This window comes from Schistocerca americana, chromosome 2 (assembly GCF_021461395.2).
Source record: "Schistocerca americana isolate TAMUIC-IGC-003095 chromosome 2, iqSchAmer2.1, whole genome shotgun sequence".
Classification (NCBI taxonomy): Eukaryota; Metazoa; Arthropoda; class Insecta; order Orthoptera; family Acrididae; genus Schistocerca; species Schistocerca americana.
In genome coordinates, this window is record NC_060120.1 from 304,756,276 (window position 1) to 304,784,154 (window position 27,879).

General features: G+C 43.3%; 1 protein-coding gene across 2 annotated transcripts in view; it reads left to right on the forward strand.

Moving 5' to 3' along the window:
• The window catches only part of LOC124592129 (tuberin), a 303,826-nt gene that overhangs the window by 9,023 nt on the left and 266,924 nt on the right, over nucleotides 1-27,879 (forward strand). For both annotated transcript variants that reach the window (XM_047131806.1, XM_047131807.1), the window contains exon 3: nucleotides 24,897-25,087. In XM_047131806.1, coding sequence (XP_046987762.1) covers nucleotides 24,897-25,087 — 191 coding nt within the window. The remainder of the gene's footprint in view (nucleotides 1-24,896; nucleotides 25,088-27,879) is intronic.

Consider the following 27,879-nt stretch of genomic DNA (forward strand, 5'->3'; position numbering starts at 1 on the left):
TGTAATGAGCAACTCCCACATTGTCGTTGCAGAGCCTTTCAGGCAGTAACTCCCATCCTGGTGGAATGCCCCCTTCATCCAACTTTCCATGCTGATCTATGGCTTTCTTGATTCTTTGCCTCTGATATTGTCAAGCAACTCGTGGACAGTGAGATGCTTTTAAATACTTGTTTTGTAAAACCGCCTTTTCCTACTGCCACTTAATTTATTTTTCCCGCCGCATTTCGTCTTTTTCTTGTTCTAAGGCATTATCCGTGGGATAATGAAGTTGCAATATTTATGTTGTTAAAAGCACAGTGTCTGAAGGAATAGCTATGTTGAACAGCAAAAGAACAATAGAACACCACAGAAAAGGAGTAGTAACATGGTGAACATTGTTTAAAAGGTCGGAACCCAAAACTGTGCTTATATGTTAGTAATAAAGTGGTAGTGCAAACTCCAGACCAGATGAGAGGAAACACAGATTACAGCAAATCATCCCACTGATGATGCTTTAGAGCAAGAAAAGATGTAATGCATCAGGGGAAAAATAAAGTGGCAACAGGAAAAGGCGATTTTATTTACAAAGCAAGTATTTCTATGCTTGCTGCAGAGTATGGCCATGCAAACAAACTTGAGATGCTTTTAAGTTTTCTCTGTGAAAATTGTTTTTATTCTCTGATATAATGTTTTAAACTACTTTCAGGGTAGGGGCAAACTGGTTGAGGTTGGGGCATCTCCACTGCATTCTTGGTCTGTAGGACCCTCGACCCTATCTCCTTTACTAACCACCGTGGTCATCTTTCTTTTACTCAGTTTTAACAAGACTGCTTGTGGATGCAGTGAACCCATTTTTTTCCCTCGCACACTGTCTTCTGTTTTAGGGGTAGCACTCTGGTGAATAGTGGGTGCTCTTCCTCTCTTTAACTCTTTGACTATAACTGATCAAGGATGGACACCTGTGGGTGGGATGCCCCCCTTCACCCCCCCCCCCCCCCCCCTTCTCCCGCCTGTCATTCAGTGGTGGGCAATAGACTCCAGGTGTCATTTTGTGTGGTGTTGTCAACTCAAGGCCTGGATGTTTGCCATTCAGTTGACAGACAGCTGTGAGCAGGGTAAGTAATACCTAACATAGATGTGTGCTTCAGGAGCATCTGAAGATGGAGCTGGCGGTTTAGAAACTGATTTGTATTGCAGGAGTTATAAAACCATTCTCTCAGCCAGAGGCTGTTTTATTTATAATTGTTGACAAAGCCTATATCTTTCTTCATATTCTTGTGCAGAGTCCTCACCACCGACTTTTCACGTCTGTGTTGGTGACTTCTTGGATTCAAAGGGCAACACAAGTAATTATAAGCAGTGTCGATATAAAGACAAATCTTTGCTGTTTTGATTGATGCCTGCTCTTAATCATATGAATTCTAAAGCTTTTCTGATTGAATAATTACATTGTTTGCCTTGCCACTTGCCTCTATACAGTTTGTCCTCAAGAAGTTGGCCCTTTTTGCTGGTGCTGCCTGTAATGGGGAAACTTGGCACTTGTGGAAGACATTCATCTGTCGCAAAGTGCTGAAAAATATTCACATGTCATGCATCTGCTTCTGTATAAGCACAAAATACAGGTAATGGTGCCAGCGCTGTGGGAAGGAGTCTGTGCTGCCTTGCTCTCACTGTTTCTCTCCCCTTAGCAGCCTGAATGCAGGAATAAAGCACACCTCTTGCTGTTCCGAATAGCTGTTGCTTAAATGGCCAACCTATTGTGGTCAAACTGTTGCCCCCATCTGCTATTGTTCCTTTATTCAAAACATACTATTGATCCACTGAAAAACTTGTTCTGTAAGAAATCTCTATAATTGATGTGCAAGAAATTGCTAATCAGTTTACTCACAATACACTAGAAATGATTGTTGAAAATAACATATCTCTGGAAATGTGTTTTTATTGATGTCTTTGTGTTTAGTGTCAGAGAAGATAAGAGCTCTAAACATTAACAAAATAAGACTGTGAGACCACATGAATAAAATTGAAGTTGTGGACAAGCCAGCTTCGCCAAACCTCCATTGCCTCATGCTGTGTTTCTAAAAGGCAAACACCATTCAAACGGCTTGGTTGAACGCACTTATCTTGTTATGGTTTTTGACAAATTTCCTTAGTTTCACTGGCTGTTACAAGGGCTATACATACATATAGCCTTTGTGTATACATCGTAATATGGGCTGTGACCGACAGAAGCACATGTAGTCCACACTACTTTTATGGAGGATTGACAAACAGTATTAAAATGGAAAACTCTATGTGAGTAGCGCACATTGTATTCATCATCTTGTTCTGGCAAAACATTTGAACCTAAGCCTTGCCAAGATTGTTGCATTTGGCCATAGAATTATCACTGAATCATTTCTACTTCATATGGGAAAGTGAACTTGCAGAGAGCAAACATTTGATATAGAAGTGATGGCAATTCTTAAAACAAAGATGTTACTGCTTCTTGGTAGGTCATTTATGGATTAATGTTTGAACTCAATAATGGGAGAGTAAGAGATGTAGAATTATCATTGTTTTGTTGTTATTTCATACTAAAATGGGTTCCTATTGAGAAACAGCACAGAGCTATTTTCAGAATTAAAATAACCATATTTAAAGATAATGTTTCACTACATTGAATTTTATTTTGGTCTACTGTCTCTTTTATCCTGTAATTATCAGGGAATTTCCATTCTGGTGCATCCAGCCTCTGTGCAGAGGCTGGTGAACCAAGACTTCACATCATGTGAGGCTACTTAGGTGCGCCAGCCATATGAAACACCATCCACACCATACACACCTGCATACAGTACCATTGCTCGGCCTCCACTGCCATGGCTTTTTTGTAACAGACAATGAGCAATGAGACCCTATGGCCTTTACACACAAGTTTGCCTTTTCAAGATGGGTGTGGCCGTTATGTTGAGGTTGGAGCAGATTTCCACCTTGGCTGCTCCAGAGACCTGGATTTATTTTGTTGTTGTTGTTGTTGTGGTCTTCAGTCCTGAGACTGGTTTGATGCAGCTCTCCATGCTACTCTATCCTGTGCAAGCTTCTTCATCTCCCAGTACCTACTGCAACCTACATCCTTCTGAATCTGCTTAGTGTATTGATCTCTTGGTCTCCCTCTACGATTTCTACCCTCCACACTGCCCTCCAATGCTAAATTTGTGATCCCTTGATGCCTCAAAACATGTCCTACCAACCGATCCCTTCTTCTAGTCAAGTTGTGCCACAAACTTCTCTTCTCCCCAATCCTATTCAATACCTCCTCTTAGTTACGTGATCTACCCACCTTATCATCAGCATTCTTCTGTAGCACCACATTTCGAAAGCTTCTATTCTCTTCTTGTCCAAACTGGTTATCGTCCATGTTTCACTTCCATACATGGCTACATTCCATACAAATACTTTCAGAAACGACTTCCTGACACTTAAATCTATACTCGATGTTAACAAATTTCTCTTCTTCAGAAACACTTTCCTTGCCATTGCCAGTCTACATTTTATATCCTCTCTACTTCGACCATCATCAGTTATTTTGCTCCCCAAATAGCTAAACTCCTTTACTACTTTAAGTGTCTCATTTCCTAACCTAATACCCTCAGCATCACCCGACTTAATTCGACTACATTCCATTATCCTCGTTTTGCTTTTGTTGATGTTCATCTTATATCCTCCTTTCAAGACACTGTCCATTCCGTTCAACTGCTCTTCCAAGTCCTTTGCTGTCTCTGACAGAATTACAATGTCATCGGCGAACCTCAAAGTTTTTATTTCTTCTCCATGGATTTTAACACCTACTTTGAACTTTTCTGTTGTTTCCTTTACTGCTTGCTCAATATACAGATTGAATAGCATCGGGGAGGGCCTACAACCCTGTCTCAATCCCTTCTCAACCACTGCTTCCCTTTCATGTCCCTCGACTCTTATAACTGCCATCTGCTTTCTGTACAAATTGCAAATAGCTATTTGCTCCCTGTAATTTACCCCTGCCACCTTCAGAATTTGAAAGACAGTATTCCAGTGAAGATTGTCAAAAGCTTTCTCTAAGTCTACAAATGCTAGAAATGTAGGTTTGCCTTTCCTTAATCTTTCTTCTAAGGTAAGTCGTAGGGCCAGTAGTCCCTCACGTGTTCCAACATTTCTACGGAATCCAAAATGATCTTCCCCGAGGTCAGCTTCTACCAGTTTTTCCATTCGTCTGTAAAAAATTCACGTTAATATTTTGCAGCTGTGACTTATTAAACTGATAGTTTGGTAATTTTTACATCTGTCAACACCTGCTTTCTTTGGGATTGGAATTATTATATTCTTCTTGAAGTTTGAGGGAATTTCGCCTGTCTCGTGCATCTTGCTCACTAACTGGTAGAGTTTTGTCAGGACTGGCTCTCCCAAGGCTGTCAGTAGTTCTAATAGAATGTTGTCTACTCCGGGGGCCTTGTTTCGACTCAGGTCTTTCAGTGCTCTGTCAAACTCTTCGCGCAGTATCGTATCTCCCATTTCATCTTCATCTACATCCTCTTCCATTTCCATAATATTGTCCTCAAGAGCATGGCCCCTGAATAGACCCTCTATATACTCCTTCCACCTTTCTGCTTTCCCTTCTTTGCTAAGAACTGGGTTTCCATCTGCGCTCTTGATATTCATGCAAGTGGTTCTCTTTTTTCCAAAGGTCTCTCTAATTTTCCTGTAGGCAATATCTATCTTACCCGTAGTGAGATAAGCCTCTACATCCTTACATTTGTCCTCTAGCCATCCCTGCTTAGCCATTTTGCACTTCCTGTCAATCTCATTTTTGAGACGTTTGTATTCCTTTTTGCCTGCTTCATTTACTACATTTTTGTATTTTCTCCTTTCATCAATTACATTCAATATCTCTTCTGTTACCCAAGGATTTCTACTAGCCCTTGTCTTTTTACCTACTTGATCCTCTGCTGCCTTCACTATTTCATTCCTCAAAGCAACCCATTCTTCTTCTACTGTATTTCTTTCCCCCATTCCTGTCAATTGTTCCCTTATGCTCTCCCTGAAACTCTGTACAACTTCTGGTTCTTTCAGTTTATCCAGGTCCCATCTCCTTAAATTCCCACCTTTTTGGAGTTTCTTCAGTTTTAATCTACAGTTCATAACCAATAAATTGTGGTCGGAGTCCATATCTGCCCATGGAAATGTCTTACAATTTAAAACCTGGATCCTAAATCTCTGTCGTACCATTATATAATCTATCTGAAACCTTCTAGTATCTCCAGGGTTCTTCCATGTATACAACCTTCTTTCATGATTCTTGAACCAAGTGTTAGCTATGATTAAGTTATGCTCTGTGCAAAATTCTACCAGGAGGCTTCCTCTTTCATTTCTTACCCCCAATCCATATTCACCTACTACGTTTCCTTCTCTCCCTTTTCCTACTGTCGAATTCCAGTCACCCATGACTATTAAATTTTCGTCTCCCTTCACTACCTGAATAATTTCTTTTATCTCATCATACATTTCATCAATTTCTTCATCATCTGCAGAGCTAGATGGCAAATAAACTTGTACTACTGTAGTAGGGATGGGCTTTGTGTCTATCTTGGCCACAATAATGTGTTCACTATGCTGTTTGTAGTGGCTTACCTGCACTCCTACTTTTTTATTCATTATTAAACCTACTCCTGCATTACCCCTGTTTGATTTTGTGTGTATAACCCTGTATTCACCTGATCAAAAGTCTTGTTCCTCCTGCCACTGAACTTCACTAATTCCCACTGTATCTAACTTTAACCTATCCATTTCCCTTTTTAAATTTTCTAACCTACGTGCCTGATTAAGGGATCTGACATTCCACACTCCGATCTGTAGAACGCCAGTTTTCTTTCTTCTGATAACAATGTCCTCTTGAGTAGTCCCTGCCCGGAGATCCGAATGGGGGACTATTTTACCTCCAGAATATTTTACGCAAGAGGACGCCATCATCATGCAGCAAAGCTGCATGCCCTCGGGAAAAATTACGGCTCTAGTTTCCCCTTGCTTTCAGCCATTCGTAGTACCACAACAGCAAGGCTGTTTTGGTTAGTGTTACAGGGCCAGATCAGTCAATCATCCAGACTGTTGTTGCTGCAACTACTGAAAAGGCTGTTGCCCCTCTTCAGGAACCACATGTTTGTCTGGCCTCTCAACAGATACCCCTCCATTGTGGTTGCACTTACGGTACGGCTGTCTGTGTCGTTGAGGCACGCAAGCCTCCCCACCAGCAGCAAGGTCCATGGTTCATGGGGGGGGGGGGGGGGGGGTTTAGGAAAGATACTATGCTAGATTTTACATTTCAATCTCTGTTTTTCAACATTTTATATATGCACCATGGTTTCACAGTAGTTTACACTGATGGCGTTAAACAAGGAAAATTCTCTTGGCTGCTCTGTAGCGTTTCCTGATCATGTCACCAGGGTTTGCCTTCCTGCTGAGTATACAATTTTTTTAGCAGTGGAGTTCCACATGATCCCGAAGGCACTGGAGCAGATCCATTCGAGTGACCATTCCCCATGTGCTATCCATTAACTGACTCCTATCCCACCTATGTGCACACCCAAATGGCAGCTTACTAAGGCTGTCTGGAGGCTTTACTGCTCCCTGGCGACCTTCGTCAAACAACATTTCCCCAGATGTGATGACCAGGTAGAATATCTTACAAATGTCATCCTTACCACTGCAGAACATTCCACTCCTCACACTTACTGTTTACCACACTGTGTCCTGGTCCCTTGGTGGATTGAGGTGTGCTGCAAGGCAACTCATGCAGAGATGTGCTCTCTGCATTTTTAACCATCATCCCATAACGTCAAACAGCATTCATTATAAACAGTTGTGTGTGCAGTGTCATCGCGTTCTTCACTATAGCGAAAAAGCTAGCTGGATTTTATTCAATAGTTCTTTTAACAGTTCCAATACCTCTTCCATCGCGTGGACAACCTCCAACTGCTTTCTAGGACCAAGATCTGTTCCCCAATTTCCAGTCTGACAGTAGCAGACAGTGTCATCGTGGACTCTATTGCGATCTTCAACACCTTGGGCCGCCATATTGTGGAGATTTTGAGCTCCTCCCACTATCACCGTGCCTTCCTCCATCGAAAATAAGCAGAGGAGGCTTGGGCGATACCCTTCTCTTCTCAGAATCATGAGTGCTACAATGGTGCCTGTACTACGAGGAAGCTAGATCATGCTCATGCTTCATCCCGATCCTCCGCCCCAGGGCCAGATGATGTTCGCATTCAGACGTTGCAGCAACCTTCCATTGTGGGCAACACTTCCTGCTTCATACGTACAACCACATCTGGACAGAGGGCATGTTTCCCAGATGCTGGAGTGAAGCCACTGTCATACCCATACCTACGCCCAGTAAGGACAAACACTGACTTCTAGCTACCGCTCCATTTCTCTCACCAGCTGTTTTTCCAAGGTGATGGAAAGTATGATTCATGCCTGACTGGCATGGTGGCTCGAGTCTTGCAATTTACAACCATTGCACAGTGTGAATTTCAAGAGTGCTGTTCTGCAGTTAACCATCTCATCACTTTGTCCACCCATGTCAGGAATTGTTTTCTGTGGAAATACCAGATTGTGGCCATGTGTTTTGATTTGTACAGAGCCCATAACACATGCTGGAGGACTGGTATCCTCTGTGCTCTCTATGTGTAGGGCTTCCATGGGCGCCTGCCCCATTTCCTTCAGGAATTTTTAAAAGACCAAGTTTTCAAGGTATGTGTGGATTCTGCCTTGTTGGACACATTTATCCAGGAAAACATTGTGCCTCAGGGTTCTGTCCTGAGTGTTGTTCTTCTTGCTATGACCATTAACCCTATAATGGTGTGTCTCCCACCAGGCATCTCCGGCTCCCTTTTCATCAACGATTTTGTCATCTATTACATTGGACCTGTCTCATTGAGCAGCTTCTTCAGCAATGTCTCGATCTTCTTTATTCATGGAGCATGGACAACGGCTTTCATTTTTCCACTGGCAAAACCATCTGTTTGAATTTCTGGTGGTGCAGTTGTCTTCTTCTACTGTCTTTACATCTTGGGCCTGTTGCTCTTCCATAGATTGAAACTATAAAATTCCTGTGGCTCATGCTTGATAGGAAACTTTCTTGGTCCTTCCACATGTCTTACCTTGCAGCCTGCTGTATGCGGTCCCTCAGCGTCGTACGTGTCCTCAGTGGCCCTTCCTGGGGAGCAGATCAAACCACCCTTCTCCATTTGTACTGATCCCTTGTCTGTTTGAAGTTAGACTATGGGTGTTTCATTTATGCATCTGCTCATCCGTTCCTCTTAAGCCATCTCAATACTATCCACCATTGTGGCACCTGTTTGACCACTGGCGCCTTTAACACGGGCCTGGTTGAGTGTCTGTATGCAGAAACTGCAAACTGCCGCTGTCCTACCGCCGTGAATTTCTCGTTAGTAGATATGCATGTCGGCTTTCTGCCATGCATGGCCACCCATCCTATGTGTCCTTCTTCGATGACTCCTTTGATCGCCAGTATGGGGCGCATCCCTCTTCTGTTACTTCCTTGAGTTCGCTTTCAGCTCTTGCTCCAGCATTTAACTTCACGCTAACTACAACTTTCCCGGTGGGTGTAAACCCTTCACCAACTTGGTTTTGTGCGGTGACCTGTTGACCTGTGTTCACCTTGGTCCTTGGCCTTCATTCACTTCCTAAGGACACTACTCCAGCCTCGCTCTATTACCTCAGTTTCACGACCTTTTCACGGAACATCGCGATGGTACCTTTGCGTACACTGATGGCTCTTGGACAGACTGTTGTGTGCCTTCGTCATTGGCGCCGATGTTTTTGGGTATCGGCTTCCAGAACACTGCCCAGTATTTATGGTAGAGATCTTTGCCATGTATCAGGCCAGATGTTGTGCAGGTGGGGTTGTTGGATGGAAGGAAGAACTGAACTGCCTGCTGTAGAGGCTTGGTAGATACAAGTTCTTCTGCAGATGCCTGACAGGCATCCTTTAGCATACAGGACAGTCCAAGTAGTACTAATGGGAGTGTGTCCACCGAAGCCCTAACAGTGTGGCAAATAGTTCATCTGAGGTGAAGGCTACACAGCTGTGCCATGTTACAGAAGACCTCTGCCTCCCACTGAAAACCTTGATCAGATGTTAACTGTTCTGAGAAGCCAAATTGCACTATCCAACTGACATTAAAAGGCATGGGCCACATGCTCCACTGTCTGACTTTGTAGTGGTGAAACTTCTGACCATCTCATTAACCTGTATCATTTGGACTGTAGTAGAACTTCTGAGAAACAGATAGTGAGTTGCTGAGGCCCACTTGTAGGTGAGCAAAGTGTGTATCTGTAGTAATGAAGTTTCTGAGCAGTGCCTGTACATGAGGAGTCACTTTTCTCTTCTGGTAGCAGTTGCATGTCTGGATCCATGAGCAGCAGAATTTCTGCATACCAGGCCATACAAAGATTTATGTTACCATTGCAGTTATAGTTTGGATGCTTCTATGACTCAATCAGTGTAGGGAGTTGAGTATGCATCTTGGTGGTTTGAAGACATTTGGCTTATGGCTTTGTCATTGTACACCACTACCGCTGGCACTGATGTTTCTTGCAGCAAATAATTCAGTTCTGCATCATTGTTAGGTGCTGCTGCCAGCTTATTGAAAATTGTTGGCTGAGGTGTGCCCTGACCCTGGACAAGGCGTCAGCAACCTCAGTTTTGGTACCACTGATATGTTAAATGTCAGTTGTGAACTGGGCAATTAAATTCTGAATATTCAGTTGGACTGGCAGTTAGTTGTTCGAAGGTTGCAAAAATGAGTGTGTCAGTGACTGATGGTCAGTGTTATATAGTGAGGATGTGGTCTTCTGACCATGGCTTCAAAGGCAGCCAAGTGCTCTTTATAAAATGGCAGCTAAGTGCACTGTTGACTCACTGCTGCAAAACTGCACCCACAGAGTGGGGTAACACATCTAAGAAGATTGCCGAGGAGTGCCAACAATAGAATGTGAGAGCACTGCAACCCATGCTAGGCTTGCATGGTGTGTTTCGAATGCCTTTTGCTGTGTTGTCACATGATGTGTTTCTGCAGAAACCCATAATCAGAGATGTGACAAGAAGTATATAAGACAATATATTTAATAAAGTAAAGTTGCAGGGCCACAATTTTACCGTAGAACATAATATTTAAAGCTATACAGAATATCTTCTCACTTCCTACTGTATAACACCATCAGTGGCCAACTGACATTATTGAAAGTAATGGCTATGGCATAGGTTTAATCATTACGTGATAAATACTTATTAGAAACTACATATATAATTCATTGTATATATAAGCAAAATAATTCTTAACAAAACGGATAACATATGTACCAACATGGCTGTAATGCACCAAGCTGCAGGAATTTGAGCATAGGAAAGCAGAACATATGAAAGTCGCTCAGTGTATAGATTTTTTGCCGGAATACATAAAAACGATAGTACTTGGCAAAATCAAAGTTATAACTAGATTAATAAATATAAAACTTCAAAAATATGGGAGAAAGGAAGAAACAGGACCATTTATTATGATGTACACTGACATTTACATTGTAGCAGCAGGCTGCATTATAAAATTTGAGACTGATTTTCACGAAACTGTAAGCAGGTAGTGACATTTCCTGGACTATACTCACACAAAAACTACCATCTGGTGAGCAAGATGTATGAGACAGGCGAGATACCCTCAGACTTCAAGAAGAATATAAAAATTCCAATCCCAAAGAAAGCAGGTGTTGACAGATGTGAAAATTACCGAACTATCAATTTAATAAGTCACAGCTGCAAAATACTAATGCGAATTCTTTACAGACGAATGGAAAAACTGGCAGAAGCCGACCTCGGGGGAAGATAAGTTTGGATTCCGTAGAAATAAAACCTACGTTTCTAGCATTTGTAGACCTAGAGAAAGCTTTTGACAATGTTGACTGGAATACTGTCTTTCAAATTCTGAAGGTGGCTGGGGTAAAATACAGGGAGCGAAAGGCTATTTACAATTTGTACAGAAAGCAGATGGCAGATATGAGTCGAGGGACATGAAAGGGAAGCAGTGGTTGGGAATGGAGTGAGACAGGATTGTAGCCTATCCCCAATGTTATTCAATCTGTATATTCAGAAAGCAGTAAAGGAAACAAAAGAAAAATTTGGAGGAGGTATTAAAATCCATGGAGAAGAAATAAAAACTTTGAGGTTCGCCGATGACATTGTAATTCTGTCAGAGACAGGAAAGGACTTGGAAGAGCAGTTGAACGAAATGGACAGTGTCTTGAAAGGAGGGTATAAGATGAACATCAACAAAAGCAAAACGAGGATAATGGAATGTAGTCGAATTAAGTCGGGTGATGCTGAGGGAATTAGATTAGGAAATGAGACACTTAAAGTAGTAAAGGAGTTTTGCTGTTTGGGGAGCAAAATAACTGATGATGGTCGAAGTAGAGAGGATATAAAATGTAGACTGGCAATGGCAAGGAAATCGTTTCTGAAGAAGAGAAATTTGTTAACATTGAGTATAGATTTAAGCGTCAGGAAGCCGTTTCTGAAAGTATTTGTATGGAGTGTAGCCATGTATGGAAGTGAAACATGTACGATAAATAGTTTAGACAAGAAGAAAATAGAAGCTTTCGAAATGTGGTGCTACAGAAGAATGCTGAAAATTAGATGGGTAGATCGCATAACTAATGAGGAAGTATTGAATAGGATTGGGAAGAAGAGGAGTTTGTGGCACAACTTGACTAGAAGAAGGGATTGGTTGGTAGGACAAGTTCTAAGGCATCAAGGGATCACCAATTTAGTATTGGAGGGCAACGTGGAGGGTAAAAATCGTAGAGGGAGACCAAGATATGAATACACTAAGCAGTTTCAGAAGGATGTAGGTTGCAGTAGGTACTGGGAGATGAAGAAGTTTGCACAGGATAGAGTAGCATAGAGAGCTGCATCAAACCAGTTTCAGGACTGAAGACAACAACAACAACAACAACAACAACTCACACAACAGAACATATCATTTTGATTTATTTTGACTGCATTTCAACATGTTCAAAAGTAAAAATGTAATACTATATAACCACCCCAGTCAGAAAATTGCATAAAATGAGAGGCTGCTAAGATTTGAGTTTGTATTAGGTTCTACAGATGTGCTATGCACAACAAATAATCACGTAGAAATCAGATAAACTGAAGAGATGCAAATGGACAGATAAAAGTTGGTATCACATTATTGTAGGGATAATACAAGGGAATGTGGGGGGCTATATGTACACAGAATATAGAAAGTTTGAGGCTGTAGACCTAAATGAGTGATGCATTAAACATCTTCAAGTGTCTTATTTCAGTGATAAACTTCGAAGCGTACAATAGTAGTTCTGACAGCACACATGTACATAACAGTAAATGTTTTAAACTTCATTAGGAGTTCGAATGTACTAGGAAGTCTCTCTCTCTCTCTCTCTCTCTCTCTCTCTCTCTCTCTCTCTCCCTCTCTCTCTCTCTCTCTCTCTCTCTGTGTGTGTGCGCGTGTGAACAACTTTCAACACTGATTACCTCTCAGATAGTGCCGTCCAGAATAGGACAGGATTTCTAAATTTGGCAGTTTTTTGTCAAATACATATGAGGCACAATATAAATTGTATGTCTGACTCTTATGATCAGATAGCAGCAGTATGATACGGTTAAGCAAAATTATAAATGCAGGCTCACAAGGAAACATCAGCAGTTTGATCTCATATTGTAGGGAGAAGCAAAGGACACTAGCAAAACACCAGTCCTAGCAATTGATCTCGTGCAAACATTTGGGCCATTTTTCTGGTGGTGTGCAGCTATGACCTGAATGTACAGCTTTTGAACTTTTGCACTCCCTGTTTATTTGTCACTCGCTTTGCCCAATTGCAGCTGCCTGACGCATGAACTGCTGTCCAACAGAGTGACAACCAGCACTCTCCTTTTTGCAGGGTGTTGAAGGTGAGGAAAGAGGACAATGTAGAACATCACACGTGCCCAGTGTGCTTTGAAATCTTTTTCAAGACCTCATTTTTTTTCTTTTTCTTGTGAAAAGAGTACATAATATGTCAACCCCACACACATATGGTATATGTTCTATTTTAATCATACAGGGTGGTTCATTGATCGTGACCGGGCCAAATATCTCACGAAATAAGCGTCAAACGAATAAACTACAGAGAACGAAACTTGTCTAGCTTGAAGGGGGAAACCAGATGGCGCTATGGTTGGCCTGCTAGATGGTGCTGCTATAGGTCAAATGGATATCAACAGCATTTTTTAAAATAGGAACCCCCATTTTTTATTACATATTTGTGTAGTACGTAAAGAAATAGGAATGTTTTAGTTGGATCACTTTTTTCGCTTTGTGGTAGATGGCACTGTAATAGTGACAAACGTATCACATAACATTCCGCCAGTGCGGACGGTATTTGCTTTGTGTTACATTACCCATGTTAAACGTGTTGATGTATGGCTATTGTGATCAAAATGCCCAATGGGCGTGTGCTACGTATGCTGCTCGGTATCCTGGACGACATCATCCAAGTGTCCGGACCGTTCACTGGATAGTTTCGTTATTTAAGGAAATAGGAAGTGTTCAGCCACATGTGAAACGTCAACCACAACCTGCGACAAATGATGATGCCCAAGTAGGTGTTTTAGTTACTGTCGCAGCTAATCCGCACATCAGTAGCAGACAAACTGCGCGAGAATCGGGAATCTCAAAAACGTCAGTGTCGAGAATGCTACATCAACATTGATTGCACCCGTACCATATTTCTATGCACCAGGAATTGCATGGCAATGACTTTGAATATCATGTACAGTTCTGCCACTGGGCACAAGAGAAGTTGCGGGACAATGACAGATTTTTTGCTCGCGTTCTATTTAGCGACGAAGTGTCATTCACCAACAGCAGTATCGTAAACCGGCATAATATGCACTATTGGGCAATGGAAAATCCACGATGGCTGCAACAAGTGGAATATCAGCATCCTTGGCGGGTTAATGCATGGTGCGGCATTATGGGAGGAAGGATAATTGGCCCCCATTTTATCGATGGCAATCTAAATGGCGCAATGTATGCTGATTTCGTACGTAATGTTCTACCGATATTACTAAAAGATGTTTCACTGCATGATGGAATGACGATGTACTTCCAACATGATGGTTGTCCGGCACATAGCTCGCATGCGGTTGAAGTGGTATTAAATAGCATATTTCATGACAGGTGGATTGGTCGTTGAAGCACCATAACATGGCCCGCAGATTCATCGGACCTGATGTCCCTGGATTTCTTTCTTCGGGGAAAGTTGAAGGATATTTGCTATCGTGATCCACCGACAACACCTGACAACATTCGTCAGCGCATTTTCAATGCATGTGCGAACATTACGGAAGGCGAACTACTAGCTATTGAGAGGAATGCCGTTACACGTATTGCCAAATGCATTGAGGTTGACGGACATCATTTTGAGCATTTTTTGCATTAATGTGGTATTTAAAGGTAATCACGCTGTAACAGCATGCGTTCTCAGAAATGATAAGTTCACAAAGGTACATGTATCACATTGGAACAACCGGAATAAAATGTTCAAACGTACTTACATTCTGTATTTTAATTTAAAAAACCTACCTGTTACCAACTGTTTGTCTAAAATTGTGAGCCATACGTTTGTGACTGTAACAGCGCCATCTATCACAAAGCAAAAAAAGTGGTCCAACTAAAACATTCATATTTCTTTATGTACTACATGAATGTGTAATAAAAAGGGGTGTTCCAATTTAAAAAAAACGCAGTTGATGTCCGTTTGACCTATGGCAGCGCCATCTAGCGGGCCAACCATAGCGCCATCTGATTTCCCCCTTCAAGCTAGACAAGTTTAGTTCTTTGTAGTTTTTTCGTTTGACACTTATTTCATTAGATATTTGGTCCAGTCACGATCAATGGACCACTCTGTAGATACGTCAAGATCAAAATGAAAAAGCTGAAGCAACTAAAGAACTGTGGATAGCGACTCCTATCAGGTGGACTGGTCACCTGGTGTGAGCCTTTTTAGTTTACACCACTTCAGCGACTTGTGTGTCAATGAGGATGAAATGATAATGGAAACAATACAACACCTAGTCCCTGAGTGCAGAAAATTGCCAACCCGGCAAGGAATCAAACCTGGGCCCCTCACATGGTTTCTGCTGTGCTGACAACTCGTCTATGGTGTTACTGATTTTTGAATTAAAATGTAATCATGCCAATGATGTTGAAGAAAAGTGCAACTCCTGTGGATGTATTTCACTTTAACAGTGTCAGCTTTTCAGTCCAAAGAAAATAACACAAAACAGATTCATTAATAATTAGTACCGCACTGCTTTGTTGATGAAACACTTATTTATTTCAAAAATTTTTGCTACATTTGTGAATTACAATATAAAAGTATTTAAAGTAAAGAGATCTCTGGCACCTGTTACAGGTTAGAACCTGCACACTTTGATATAAGAAACAAAGCACTATCAGTTTTGGGTTCACCGACACTGTGAACGTGGCATTCTTACTCACTCTTAACTGCGTAGTATCAAAATAATGGCCCAAGTTTTCATGTAGGATTGATAGCTGGAGCTGATATCTTGCAAGTGTGTGTGTTTTTTTTTTTTTTTTTCTTAAAGTATGAGGTCAAGTTGGTGATGTTTCCTTGTCGGTAAAACTATTTACTGGGTGAAAAATGGGTAAAAATTTGCCAAAGGCACAAAGTAGATGAGAAATTCCTTTCCTAAAAATATTCTTTTGATACTGTGGATGCAAATTTCTTCACAACAGGTTCGGCCAATTATTTTATAAGCTGAGAGAGGAGATAGCTCCATCATCTGGGATCAAAATGTTTACTGAGTCTCAGTCTCCCACACTTCCACACCGTGGAATGGGCAGTGTAGGTGCTGGGGGAGACTACTTGCAATAAGAAAGCCAGACTGCACCTATGTGGTGACCCAGCCAGACACTAGTTCTGAATTTTACGATGTATAAGGTAGCAAAAATAAATTTGTAGGCTGCTATTATCCAGGCATAATTGTATCCCACAAGTGATGACACTGATGCATGTGCTGGAAATCCACAAGACTGAGAGCCAACAATCCCCGGAACATAAATATTAAGTCTGCCACCATTGGACGTAAATTTGGAGCACCTAGTGGCACAGCTGTGTCAGCAACAGTAAAAGATCAGCAGCTGCTGTACCAGCAGCAGGAATTACTTTAGGATTGAGAGACTCCACCAGGAGGTCACCACCTTAGAAAAGAAATACCAAGTTTGGCAGCAGATACTTCCAGAACACCACCATTGTAAAATTTCTACAAGCTGCAAACTGTGTTGCGTGTAAGTCAGCAACAGTGAAGTGTACTACATTTAAAACCTATTGCATTAGCGATGGACCTCACGAGTTGGCCTCTGCCTGCTGTTAGTGATATGGCAGCTGCAGCTGTGTTGTTTTTTATATCCGGGAGTAGAAGTGCATTGTGTGACATAGGAATATCAGCAGTATAGGAAAAGATAGATTGCTGCTTACCATGAAGAAGACATGTTAAGTTGCAGCCAGGCACACTTAAAAGATGCTTACATAAAGCTTTTGTCCAGAGCCAGGCCAGGCAGTGGTCTGAGCTGCTGGAGCTGGCGGTCATGTGTGCTTGAGGTGTGCTTGCTTGTGTGTATACATGGGGTGTGGTTTCTCTGTTTCTCTTTTCCTGATGAAGACTGTGGCCAGAAAGTTTGTGTAATTTGCAGTGACACATGCCCATACTTTCAAAAGGCTATGCATGCGGCAGTGTTAACGTGTGCGATCACCATCAGAGCCCGCCGAGGACCTAGTCCATTTAAGGCTACCGGTAGCCGAAGTTACAACATGATTGGCCGTGAGTGTGGTCCTGTTCCCTGCATGAATTTCTCCTCTGGTTGGTCCTCTGTGTATTTCACAATGGCTGATGGTCTTACGGAGGACATTTTACGTTGGTTGTTCGAACAGCAAGAATCATTCACCGTGGCATTGTACCACCAATTTCAGGTCCTGAACAATCAGACTCAGATACTTCAATCATTGGCTTCTGTTATGTCCAGTCAACATGCTCCTCAGTCTCTGTCACCTGCTGTTTTGCCCTCCACTGTCCCCACGGTTTATCTGTCTACCTTTTCTATATACAATGAGACCGTTGAGGAATGGGACTCATATGAGAAATGTCTGACAACACTTTCAAGCTTTTTGGATTACTGACACAAGTTTATGTTGTGCCTTGTTCCTTTCTTGGATATTGCCAAGAATATATCCAGTCCTATGTCAGTTTGTCCCTCTGGAAGATCCATCTTCTTTAATGTTTGACTAAATATGTGAACTTCTTTCAAAATACTACTGCAAGCATACCTCTGTTGTTCTATCCCAGGTTGAGTTTTACCACTGTAGGAAGCAATCATATCAATCCTCTCGAGCATCAGCAGCCGAACTCCATCGGTTAGTCTTCATTGTCATTTTATGTCCGATGTGCATAAAGAGCCGTATGATGATCAGATGGTTAGAGATGCTATCATCCGTTTAGCTCTGGATTGTGAGGTGCGGGAGCATGCCCTCCAGTGTGAAAATCCATCCCTCTGAGGTTTTAGCTAATGCGCAGTTGTTCGAGATGTTGAGCTGCAGGTAACCGAATTAAGTCATGGTGTGAGTTAGTGGCAATCCAACCCTCTCCTCCACACCAGGCTTCAGATAGTTCGCATGGGAAAGACATTGTTGCAGTAATCCGCACATGATAGCAGCATCAAGGAGGTTGGTCTTGCTCCCAGCACAGCTGCACCAACATAGTAAGCAGGCCAGTAAACAGCAACATCTGCATTTCACGCTCCCTTCCTGCCCTTATTGTTTCATTAACCATGAACGCTCAGACTGCCCAAAACACTGGGCTACCTGTCATAGTTGCAACAAAAAAGGTCTCATTGCTTCTGTTTTTAATGCAAAAATTCAGCGCAACAGTCCTGATGTGGATATGGATGTAAACATTGTATCAGCTATTTCTGTTGCACCAAACAAGCTTTTCATTGATGTTACAATTTTTCGTAAAGTTCTGCATGTGCAAGTGGATACAGGAGCTGCAGTAACCTCATCAAACTCCCAAACTTGTATAGACTTATGCTCCCCTCTATTTCTCCCTGTGTCATGAAAGGTAGTAAATTGCAATAAACAGAGTATTTCCATCGTCGGCCGCCCCGATAGTACAGCGGTCTGTCACGCCAAGAGGCCCGGGTTTGATTCCCGGCTGGGTTGGAGATTTTCTCTGCTCAGGGACTGGGTGTCATGTTGTCCTCATTATCATTTCATCATCATCAGTGGAAGGCAACGGGAAACCACCACTGGAATCAGTTCCCTAGACGCTCATGCGGTGGACCTCTCTGATGAGGCTTCCCCCCTGAGAAGACCTGCCGTAAGGCAGAACGCAAAGTTTTAGTTTTCCATCCTTGGCCATTTCTCTGCCCAGTGACCTACAGGTCAGTAGTCTGTTCACTTAACATTTCTTGTTGCAGGTAACACACTTACTGAGAATCTTTTTGGATTTGAGATTTCCTCTTTGTTCTCTTCTGCATTGGGGTGTGCCAACAATTTTTCAAGTGCTCATTGCCATCTACCATGAAACCTTCTGCTTGCCCTCGTTTTTTCCAGGCCCATCGAGTTCCAGTGTCATTCGGGCAACAAGTCAAAGATTAATGAGATCGATTCACAGAATCTGTCATTTTTCAGCTTATTGGATCAAGTGAATGATCTAGCTAGGCATCTGCAGTGATTTTAAAGTTCCTGCGAGTGCAAAATCTGTAGTGGATATGTACCCGATACTGCACCAGATAAACTCTTTGCAAAGTTATCAGGTGGTCAGTATTCTCAAAACTTGGCTCGTTGGTTGCCAATTTACAATTCCCTTTAGATACAGAGTCAAAACATATGTTAGTTGTCAATACCCCTACTTGCAGTTGCCTTTTTGAGTCGCCAGCACTCCAGCTATTTTTCAACATTTTTTGGAACAACTTACAGTGTCTGTGCCAGGTTGCGCAAACTATCTGGATGACATAGTAGTTTCTGGTGTGTCTTGCTTATTCCTCAAAAGTGCTTACTCCTGCACAAACTAGATACTCTCAGATAGAAAAGGAAGCTTTCGCCGTTGTACACTGAAGTGCCAGAGAAACTGGTATAGGCTTGCGTATTCAAACACAGAGGCATGTAAACAGGCAGAATATGGCACTGCAGTCGGCAATGCCCATATAAGACAATAAATATCTGGCACAGTTGTAGAAGCAGTAATCGATCTAACAGTGGCAGGTTATAAAGATTTAAGTGCATTAGAACATGGTGTTATAGTCGGCGCGCAAGTGATGGGACACAGTATCTCTGAGTAGCGATGAAGTGGGGATTTTCCCATACGACCATTTCACAAGTGTACCATGAATATCAGGAATGCAGTAAAACATCAAATTTTCAACATCGCTACATGCAGAAAAAGATCCTGCAAGAACGGGACCAGCGACAACTGAGGAAAATCGTTCAACATGACAGAAGTGCAACCCTTCTGCAAATTGCTGTAGATTTCAGTGCTGGACCATCAGTGCACCATTCAATGAAACACCATTGTTATGGGCTTTCGGAGCCGAAGGCCCACTTGTGTACCCTGGATGACTGCATGACACAAAACTTTGCGCCTTGCCTGGGCCCGTCAACATCGGTATTGGACTGTTGATGACTGGAAACATGTTACCTGGTCGGATGAGTCTTGTTTCAAATTGTATCAAGCAGATGGACATGTAGGGATATGGAGACAACCTTATTAATCCGTGGACCCTGCATGTCAGCAGGGGACTGTTCAAGCATGTGGAGGCTCTGTAATAGTGTGGTGCATGTGCAGTTGGAGGGGTATGGGACTCCTGATACATCTAGATATGTCTTTGACAGGTGACATGTACGTAAGCGTCCTGTCTGATCATCTGCATCCATTCATGTCCACTGTGCATTCCAACAGACTTGGGCAATTCCAGCAGGACAATGCAACACCCCACACGTCCAGAATGCTACAGGGTGGCTCCAGGAATACTTCCGCTGGCCGCCAAACTCCCCAGACATGAACATTATTGGGCATATCTGGGATGCCTTGTAACATGCTGTTCAGAAGAGATCTCCAATCCCTCGTACTCTTACAGATTTATGGACAGCCCTGCAGGATTCATGGTGTCAGTTCCCTCCAGCACTACTTCAGACATTAGTTGAGTCCATGCCACGTCATCTTGTGGCACTTTTGTGTGCTCGTGGGGGCCCTTCATGACATTAGGCAGGTGTACCAGTTTTTTTGGCTCTTCAGTGTATGTGCTATGAAGAAATTCCATGTTTTACTCTAGGGTACCAAATACCACTTGATCACTGATCACAAACCATTGGCTTCCTTATTCAGTTCTTCTGCATCCTGCTAGATAAAGCGGCACATCAAATTCAATGTTGGTCTCTTTTTCCTTTCAAGTTACAGCTACGAGATTCATTTCTGGCTTACAAATCAACATGCAAATACCAATGCTTTGTCCTGCCTGCTGGTCGGTCCAGACCCAGGATACGATTCGGAGGAACTGTTGTGTTTCCACATTGATGTCACTGCACAGTGGATGGTTGATGGTTTTCCTGTAACTAGTACATGTATTGTGAAGGCTGTGGCTTCGGATCCCGTTTTGCGGACGGTCGTAACTTTTGTACAACGTGGTTGGCTGGATTCACCAGCTTGTTGTGCGTTCCACCCAGTCCATAATTATTACTTTTTTCAACATCGATTCTCTGTTGTGGATGGTGTTCTGCTATTAGACATGGATTATGAGGCCCCTCAGGTACTGATCTTCCCGGTGCTTCGTTCACAGGTTCTCCATTTATTACATACAGATTATTAGGATGTACCATGCATGAAGGTGTTGGACCATCAACATGTGTTTTGGTCCGGCTTCTTGGATGGTGAACGTCACCCAACTGATTGCCTCTTGTTCAGTGTGTGACACACGAAGCTGCTCCCCGGGCGTTGTCATCTCCTTGGCCAGTGCCGTCGAATGCATGGGACCGTATACATGTGGATTTTGCTGGCCACTTTCTTGACGCTTATTGGCTGGTGGTCATTGATGCATATTATTGTTTTCCATATGTTCTTCATTGTTTCCACATCCACAACTGCCACTGTCACAGCCTTGTCCAGAAGGCTTGTCCACAGAGTTAGTGTCTGAAAGCAGTCCACTTCGCAATTCCACTTGTATCTGTCACTACCTTGCCCCGCCATTCCATCCACAACGTAACAGTGAGGCAGAACACCTAGTGTGAATGTTCAAAACTCTGCCTTCTCTTTGTCCGACATTGTCTTAGATTGGTTTCTCTCCTTGTACTGTTTCGAGCCTGGTGGAGCTATGCCATGGACACCAGACGAGGACACTGCTACACCTCCTGCGTCCTCCAACTGGACATCAACCTGTGCAACCACTGCGCCTCATTCGGCCAGGTGTGGCTGTCTGGGCACACAGTTCCAGACGTTGCCCTAAATGCCTTCCAACTGTCATCACCAGATGCTGAGGGAGGCATCTCTGTGACATCTACACTGAGGATGACCTCTGCTCATGGCACCGTGATCAGCTTCGCCTTCGTGTGGACGGCCGTTTGTCCCCTGTGGCACACAGTCACCTCCGAGCCTGTCCACATTGGGCATCGTATCACCTGCTGCTGCTCCACTCCCACATGGGTGAGGGCATCTGTCCTCAGTGGCTGAATCAACAGTTCCTGTACTGCTTCCAGTACCATCATCAGGGATTCTGTCAGCCATTCCTAAGCAACCACTGATCCCAGTATCATCAGCAACGCGAGCACCGTTACCAGAGCCAATGCCCGAGGTCGACATGGAAACAGCTCCAGTGTCGCTGCGGTGTTGCCCTATGGTTTGACACAGGAAAGGGGGGACACAGAATGTGTCGGCGTCTGAAGCATTTCAGGCCGTGCACTCGCTATGCAGCAGCCACCTCAGCCAGAGCCCAGCAGACGAGGAGGACAGCATGGATGTCTCGAATCTGTGACTCCCTAAGGGAGGAGGAATGCATGCGCTTACTTTCAAAAGGCCATGCATGTGGCAGTCTATGTTGTCCACAGAGGGCACCTCGGACTTGTGCATGTGAGATGCCAGAGTCCACCATGGTCCCCAGTCTATTTAAGGCTAACCAAGCAATGCTCGGTCTCAGTTCTATATATTTATTTCTACTGCTCTTTGTGTACATAATTGGTTCTCTGCTGAATGTTACTTAAATACTGTGTTCAAATTGTTAAAGCTTCCGTGGAGTAAAGTTGTGCTCAGTCTACTGTTCATCTTTTACACATAATTGCAACATAAGTGTCTTTTAATTGTGCCTCTCTGCAACTTAATGTCTCTTCTTTACATTAAGTAGCACTCTATCCTTTCCTACATTGTTGAGAGGAAAGTTGGTCAGGTATACTTCAGAAGCAGGTCACAGGGATGCATATCACTGTACTCCTGGTCAGGGAAATGCGAATGGTAGCCTTTGTGGCCTGTGGGTGAACATGCCAGCAACAGGAGCTCAATTAACAACTGTGGTACCTAGTGGTGACAGATAAAACCACCAAACTGTAGTTTTTAGCAAACTCAGTCTCCGATGTATTTGTATTCCCTCAAGCTCAGAGGCAACAGAGACCACTCAACAGCTGTGATCTCTTTGCAGCAAATAGTTCCACCACTACAACCTGTGCTGGGCAACATTAAATCTAAACCAAGGCTTGTGGAGAGATTTCAGGTGGCACTTTATCATCACTGGCATCACCCACTCCACTATAGGCCTGTATTTTTGGTCATTCTATGACCTCATATTTGACATGTGGTGTAATTGCATCTTGGGTGAACAGCTTCAGTACTGACAACCGGTCAGCAAATTCAGTGCAGTGATCCAGCTCTGCATTTCTTCTCAGGACCATCTCATCTCTTGCACCTCTTAATGGAATTTTCGTCAAATGTGTATTCAGCAGGTGTACTAGTCCCCCTTACACCCCTCAACAGTGCACCACATATGGACTACAGCCAACCCTCCTGCTTTCTCTCACACGCAGTATCTTGCGGTCCCGACATACTCCGTATTGCCAAGGTGGAATTGCACACATTGGTTGAGGCAGGCACTGCACCACTGTCGGAAAGCATATGTATGTCACTGCTGTATTTGGTGACAAACTAGCCTGTTGGTGATTGTGTGGTGATTTTAGAGTACTGAATGCTCGGACAGTTACTGTCCATTACCTGGTGTGACACATTGAAGATTTAATGTGTCATCCTTCCAGTCATATGTATTTTCCATGCTGGACTCTGTCAAGGCTTGACAACCCAAGAATACACATAAAATGGTTATATAGCACTGTTTGCAGTTCCCCTATGTATCCTGTGATCTGCTCAGTGCTGTTCAGGCTTTCCGAAGATTTATTGAAAAGGTGTTAAAGGAACCAAGACTTCAGTTTCACCTACATTGTTGATGTGCTTGTTGCATCACCTTCCCCAGAACAACACAGACTTCATATTAGAGTATTTTTTGCCACTCTGCCAAGTGCATTATTAGTACTGTGGAAGTGAGCTTCATGGGAATCGAGACAACTGCTGCTGGCACATGCCCATCTCAGGAACAGCTTGTCACCCTAGGAAAGTATCCAGTCCCATCTATCATGTGATAATTCCATCAATACCTCAGCATGATAAATTTCTGTTGGCACTTTGTCTCAACCTGCTGAAGTTTGTGCCACTAGAAGCAGTATTATTTGGTCTAATAGTGCACAGTTTTACACCCTTCAAGCGAAATTATCTACATGAGGCCTTTGTTTCCAAGTTCTACTAACTTCTCTCTCAAGAGGTCAAGTGCAATTCTTTAACACGCAAGTAAGCAGATGTTGCTTGAGGCTGGCTAACAACTAGTTTCTTAAGAACATATTACATATGAGAAAAAAGGACATTGCCACCACTGAAGCCATTGAAACATGTCAGTATATTGTGCAACAAAAATGTATGATCTGCAGCTCATGTGAGCTCCCACTTGTACTACAAATGCCAAGTTTTATCACGATAGACAAAAAGTCTGTAAAATAATCTGTGACCAAACTGACACTAAGTGGAAAAAAAAACTGTTCTGGATCACCAAAATAATTTTATCAGCACATGCAAAAATGCTAATGAGGACAAGGGCTTACCATATGAGTGTCATTGTGATGTAATTTTTTTTTTATGGGGTGTAAATCACTAATTGATTTATTTTTTTATGTTGGATCTTGTCATTTCAGTTGATTAAATGTCTATTGAGTTTTCCTCATCCACTGTTGAGATTTGTGACTGTTTCATGATTGTTGACACTAGCCTCATAAAACTATTCCTCTGATAGCTGTTGATATTTCGGTATGTGACAGTTCTAACACTTGGTAGTAGCATTGTAAACCTCACCTGGAAGCTTGTTCATATTTCACAACTTGGTGCACAGTTCTGAGAAGACGAGGTGGTCACTTATAGGGAGTGCTTATCCCACTTCCTCCACTTCCCTGCCCCATCCCCATCCTGGAATTACTAAAACTGAGCCAGTGTTCTGCTCGTAATATCCTAACAAGTTTTAATATGTTACGAACAGAAAAAGTTGCTGGGTCATAGGGATGATCAGATCTGTGCTGTACACATGTATTTGAGCAATGACTGTGTTCGTTTGAATACTAACAAATGTGGTTACTACTGAAAAACTAATGTTTGGTTTAAAAAACTTTTTGTGACTTTCCAACAATTGTATTAATCATTACTGCATTTTGATTTACAGTTTGCAATTGAGAAACTATGGTTGGATGTGAAAGATCTGTTAAGTCAAGACATTCCTAAAGAACATCGCCATGCAACGTTTTATTTCATACGAAGTCTTGTCCAGGGACAGTATGATAAGTTGGGAATGATGCGCGTTCATTTCTTCAGAATTGTTAAGGAGCATAACATACCTGAAGATACCGTTGTGAGGTAATTTTTTGCTGTGTTTTTATTTGGGCTGTTGAATTTAGTGTAAGATCCAAGAATAGTTTCATGCTTTTACTTTCTTTTATGAACATGAGAGGCTGCTAGATATGTTTGAGACTTAGTGCTTAATTCTGTGCTCAGCATTAATTTTTAACTGTGGTTTGAAATACCTTGTTTCATAGTGATGCTTGAGGTAAACTATTCACACACAATGCAAATTGTTAAGCTCATACCTGGGGGTTATCTGCCCCTATATCTGTAAATAGGATATGGTAATTAGATATGTAATTTGTAGTTATCAGTCGGCACGTATGTATTTGTCTCTGTATTACTCTCATAATTTCACACAAGATTTTGTGAAAAAAATACATTTGTCTTTTCAAAATCAGTTTTCATTTCTCACATTCAGAAATTTTCACCAGTTAGACAGTCACTGAAATACTCTCCCCCTTCCCTCTCCCCCTTCCCTCTCCCCCTTCCCTCTCCCCCTTCCCTCTCCCCCTTCCCTCTCCCCCTCCCCTCCCCCTCTGTCCCCTCCCCTCCCCCCTCCACCTCTCCCCTCTCCCTCCCCACTCTCCCTCACCACTCCCCCTCTCTACCCCTCTACCCCTCTCCCCTCCCTAACTCTTTCCCCCTCTCCCCCCTCCCCCTCTCCCCCCTCTCCCCCCATTCTCCCCCCTCTCCCCCCTCTCCCCCCTCTCCCCCCTCTCCCCCCTCTCCCCCCTCTCCCCCCTCTCCCCCCTCTCCCCCCTCTCCCCCCTCTCCCCCCTCTCCCCCCTCCCCCCCTCTCCCCCCTCTCCCCCCTCTCCCCCCTCTCCCCCCTCTCCCCCCTCTCCCCCCTCTCCCCCCTCTCCCCCCTCTCCCCCCTCTCCCCCCTCTCCCCCCTCTCCCCCCTCTCCCCCCTCTCCCCCCTCTCCCCCCTCTCCCCCTCTCCCCCTCTCCCCCTCTCCCCCCCTCTCCCCCTCTACCCCCCTCTCCCCCTCTCCCCCCTCTCCCCCCTCTCCCCCCTCTCCCGCCTCTCCCGCCTCTCCCCCCTCTCCCGCCTCTCCCGCCTCTCACGCCTCTCCCCCCCCTCTCCCCCCTCTCCCCCCTCTCCCACCTCTCCCACCTCTCCCAACTCTCCCACCTCTCCCCCCCTCTCCCCATTTCCCCCCTCTCCCCCTCTCCCCCTCTCCCCCTCTCTCCTCCCTCTCCTCCCTCTCCCTCTCTCCTCCCTCTCCTCCCTCTCCTCCCTCTCCCTCTCTCCTCCCTCTCCCCCCTCTGCAGTGGGCTACTGTTTTTATGGGGATCATACATATCTGTGTGGGGACAATCTTATTAACAGGGATGCAGGTTTTCAGCTAGACAGTGCCTGCAATCCTGACATGGCTGTTAATTTAATAACACAGCAGAAGCAAGAACCTCTGATTCATGATTAGATATTTAAATCAGCTTTTAATGGAAGGAGCATTTGGCAGCTCAGTCATTGCCCCTTGTGCACGTGCAGAAGGCCTATCTTCAACTTCCAGTAGGGTGCACTCTGAGTGCTGCTGTCATCCAACTGTGAGTGCCTTCCCATGCATGTGTATTTCCTGCTTATTATCATCAGTCGCACCTTGCAGAAGTGACAACAGCAGCTGTCACTATATGAACTTTGTATCGATGCAGTAATATAGAACTTGCACAATATTATCTTGTGGCAAACCTGAGAAGTGTTTTTGTATTTGTCAGAACAAGTTCACAAGTGCACTGTTGTCTGAAGCTGTATTTTATACCTATGTATCAACTACATTTCATCTGAAAGTGAGTGGTTTGTTTGCTTTTTCCATCCTGAAATTTCCATGATCATAATGTATGTTATAACTAACTGATAAATAAGTTCGTAGGCTTCCATGGCGAGTGTCAGTTAGAATACTCATTTGGGTGTTAGGACGTATCATTATAAAACACAAAAACAATTATACCACCAACATTTGATCTTTGCAGTAGTCCTGTTCAGGACTGAAAAGATAGTTGAAATGTTGGTAGTCTAGTTGTTTCGGTGTTTTATAATGATGTGGCCTAACAAGTAAAGTGACTTTATTCTAATTGCTATATGTTGGATACATCTGTAGTATTTCTTAACCTCTGTCTGCATTACATATTCTGCAGAAGGAAAGAACTGGAAGGGAAACTGTAATAATGGCGTCTTTTGTCTCTAGTCCACATGTATTCAAATCATTTTTGAGAGAGCAGGACAAGTGTCATGTTCTGACATAGACTAGAGATAGTTTCAGTTCAGTCTGCAATATTGGAGTTGTCAGAAACAAATGCAGAAAGACAAATTTGCAGTGACTGAAGGTGATAGCTTGGATCAGTGCAGATGCTGTCACAGGCATCTATTTAAGTTGGGTATTGATCAAGATGCTTGTAGGAGACCCAAGGAACTCTGTGAACTGAGTAGTATTTACTTGTTGCATTCAGACTAAGCTACTCTGAAAGCCATTTCTAGGCTCAAGTAAAAGCAAATGGTTCAGCTGTTGGTAGAACAGAAGTCATCGTCTGAATTCAGAAGTCATCGTCTGAATTCAGGGGGTGAGAACTAACAGAAGATAGCAATTATCAGTCAATAGGAGAATATTAAAATGCAAGCATTTGAGAGCAGCACTCCAAATGAGAAAACACTTAAGTTGGAGCTTATCTGAGATTGGCATAGAGTTTACGGAATTGGCGTTCAAACCTTTCTAGCTTTGAATATACAAATCTGGGGTTTTTAAAGGGTTCTAGCAGCACAGTGCTTCTCCGTTTGTGCATTTGGTCCACTTCCCAGGCATCAG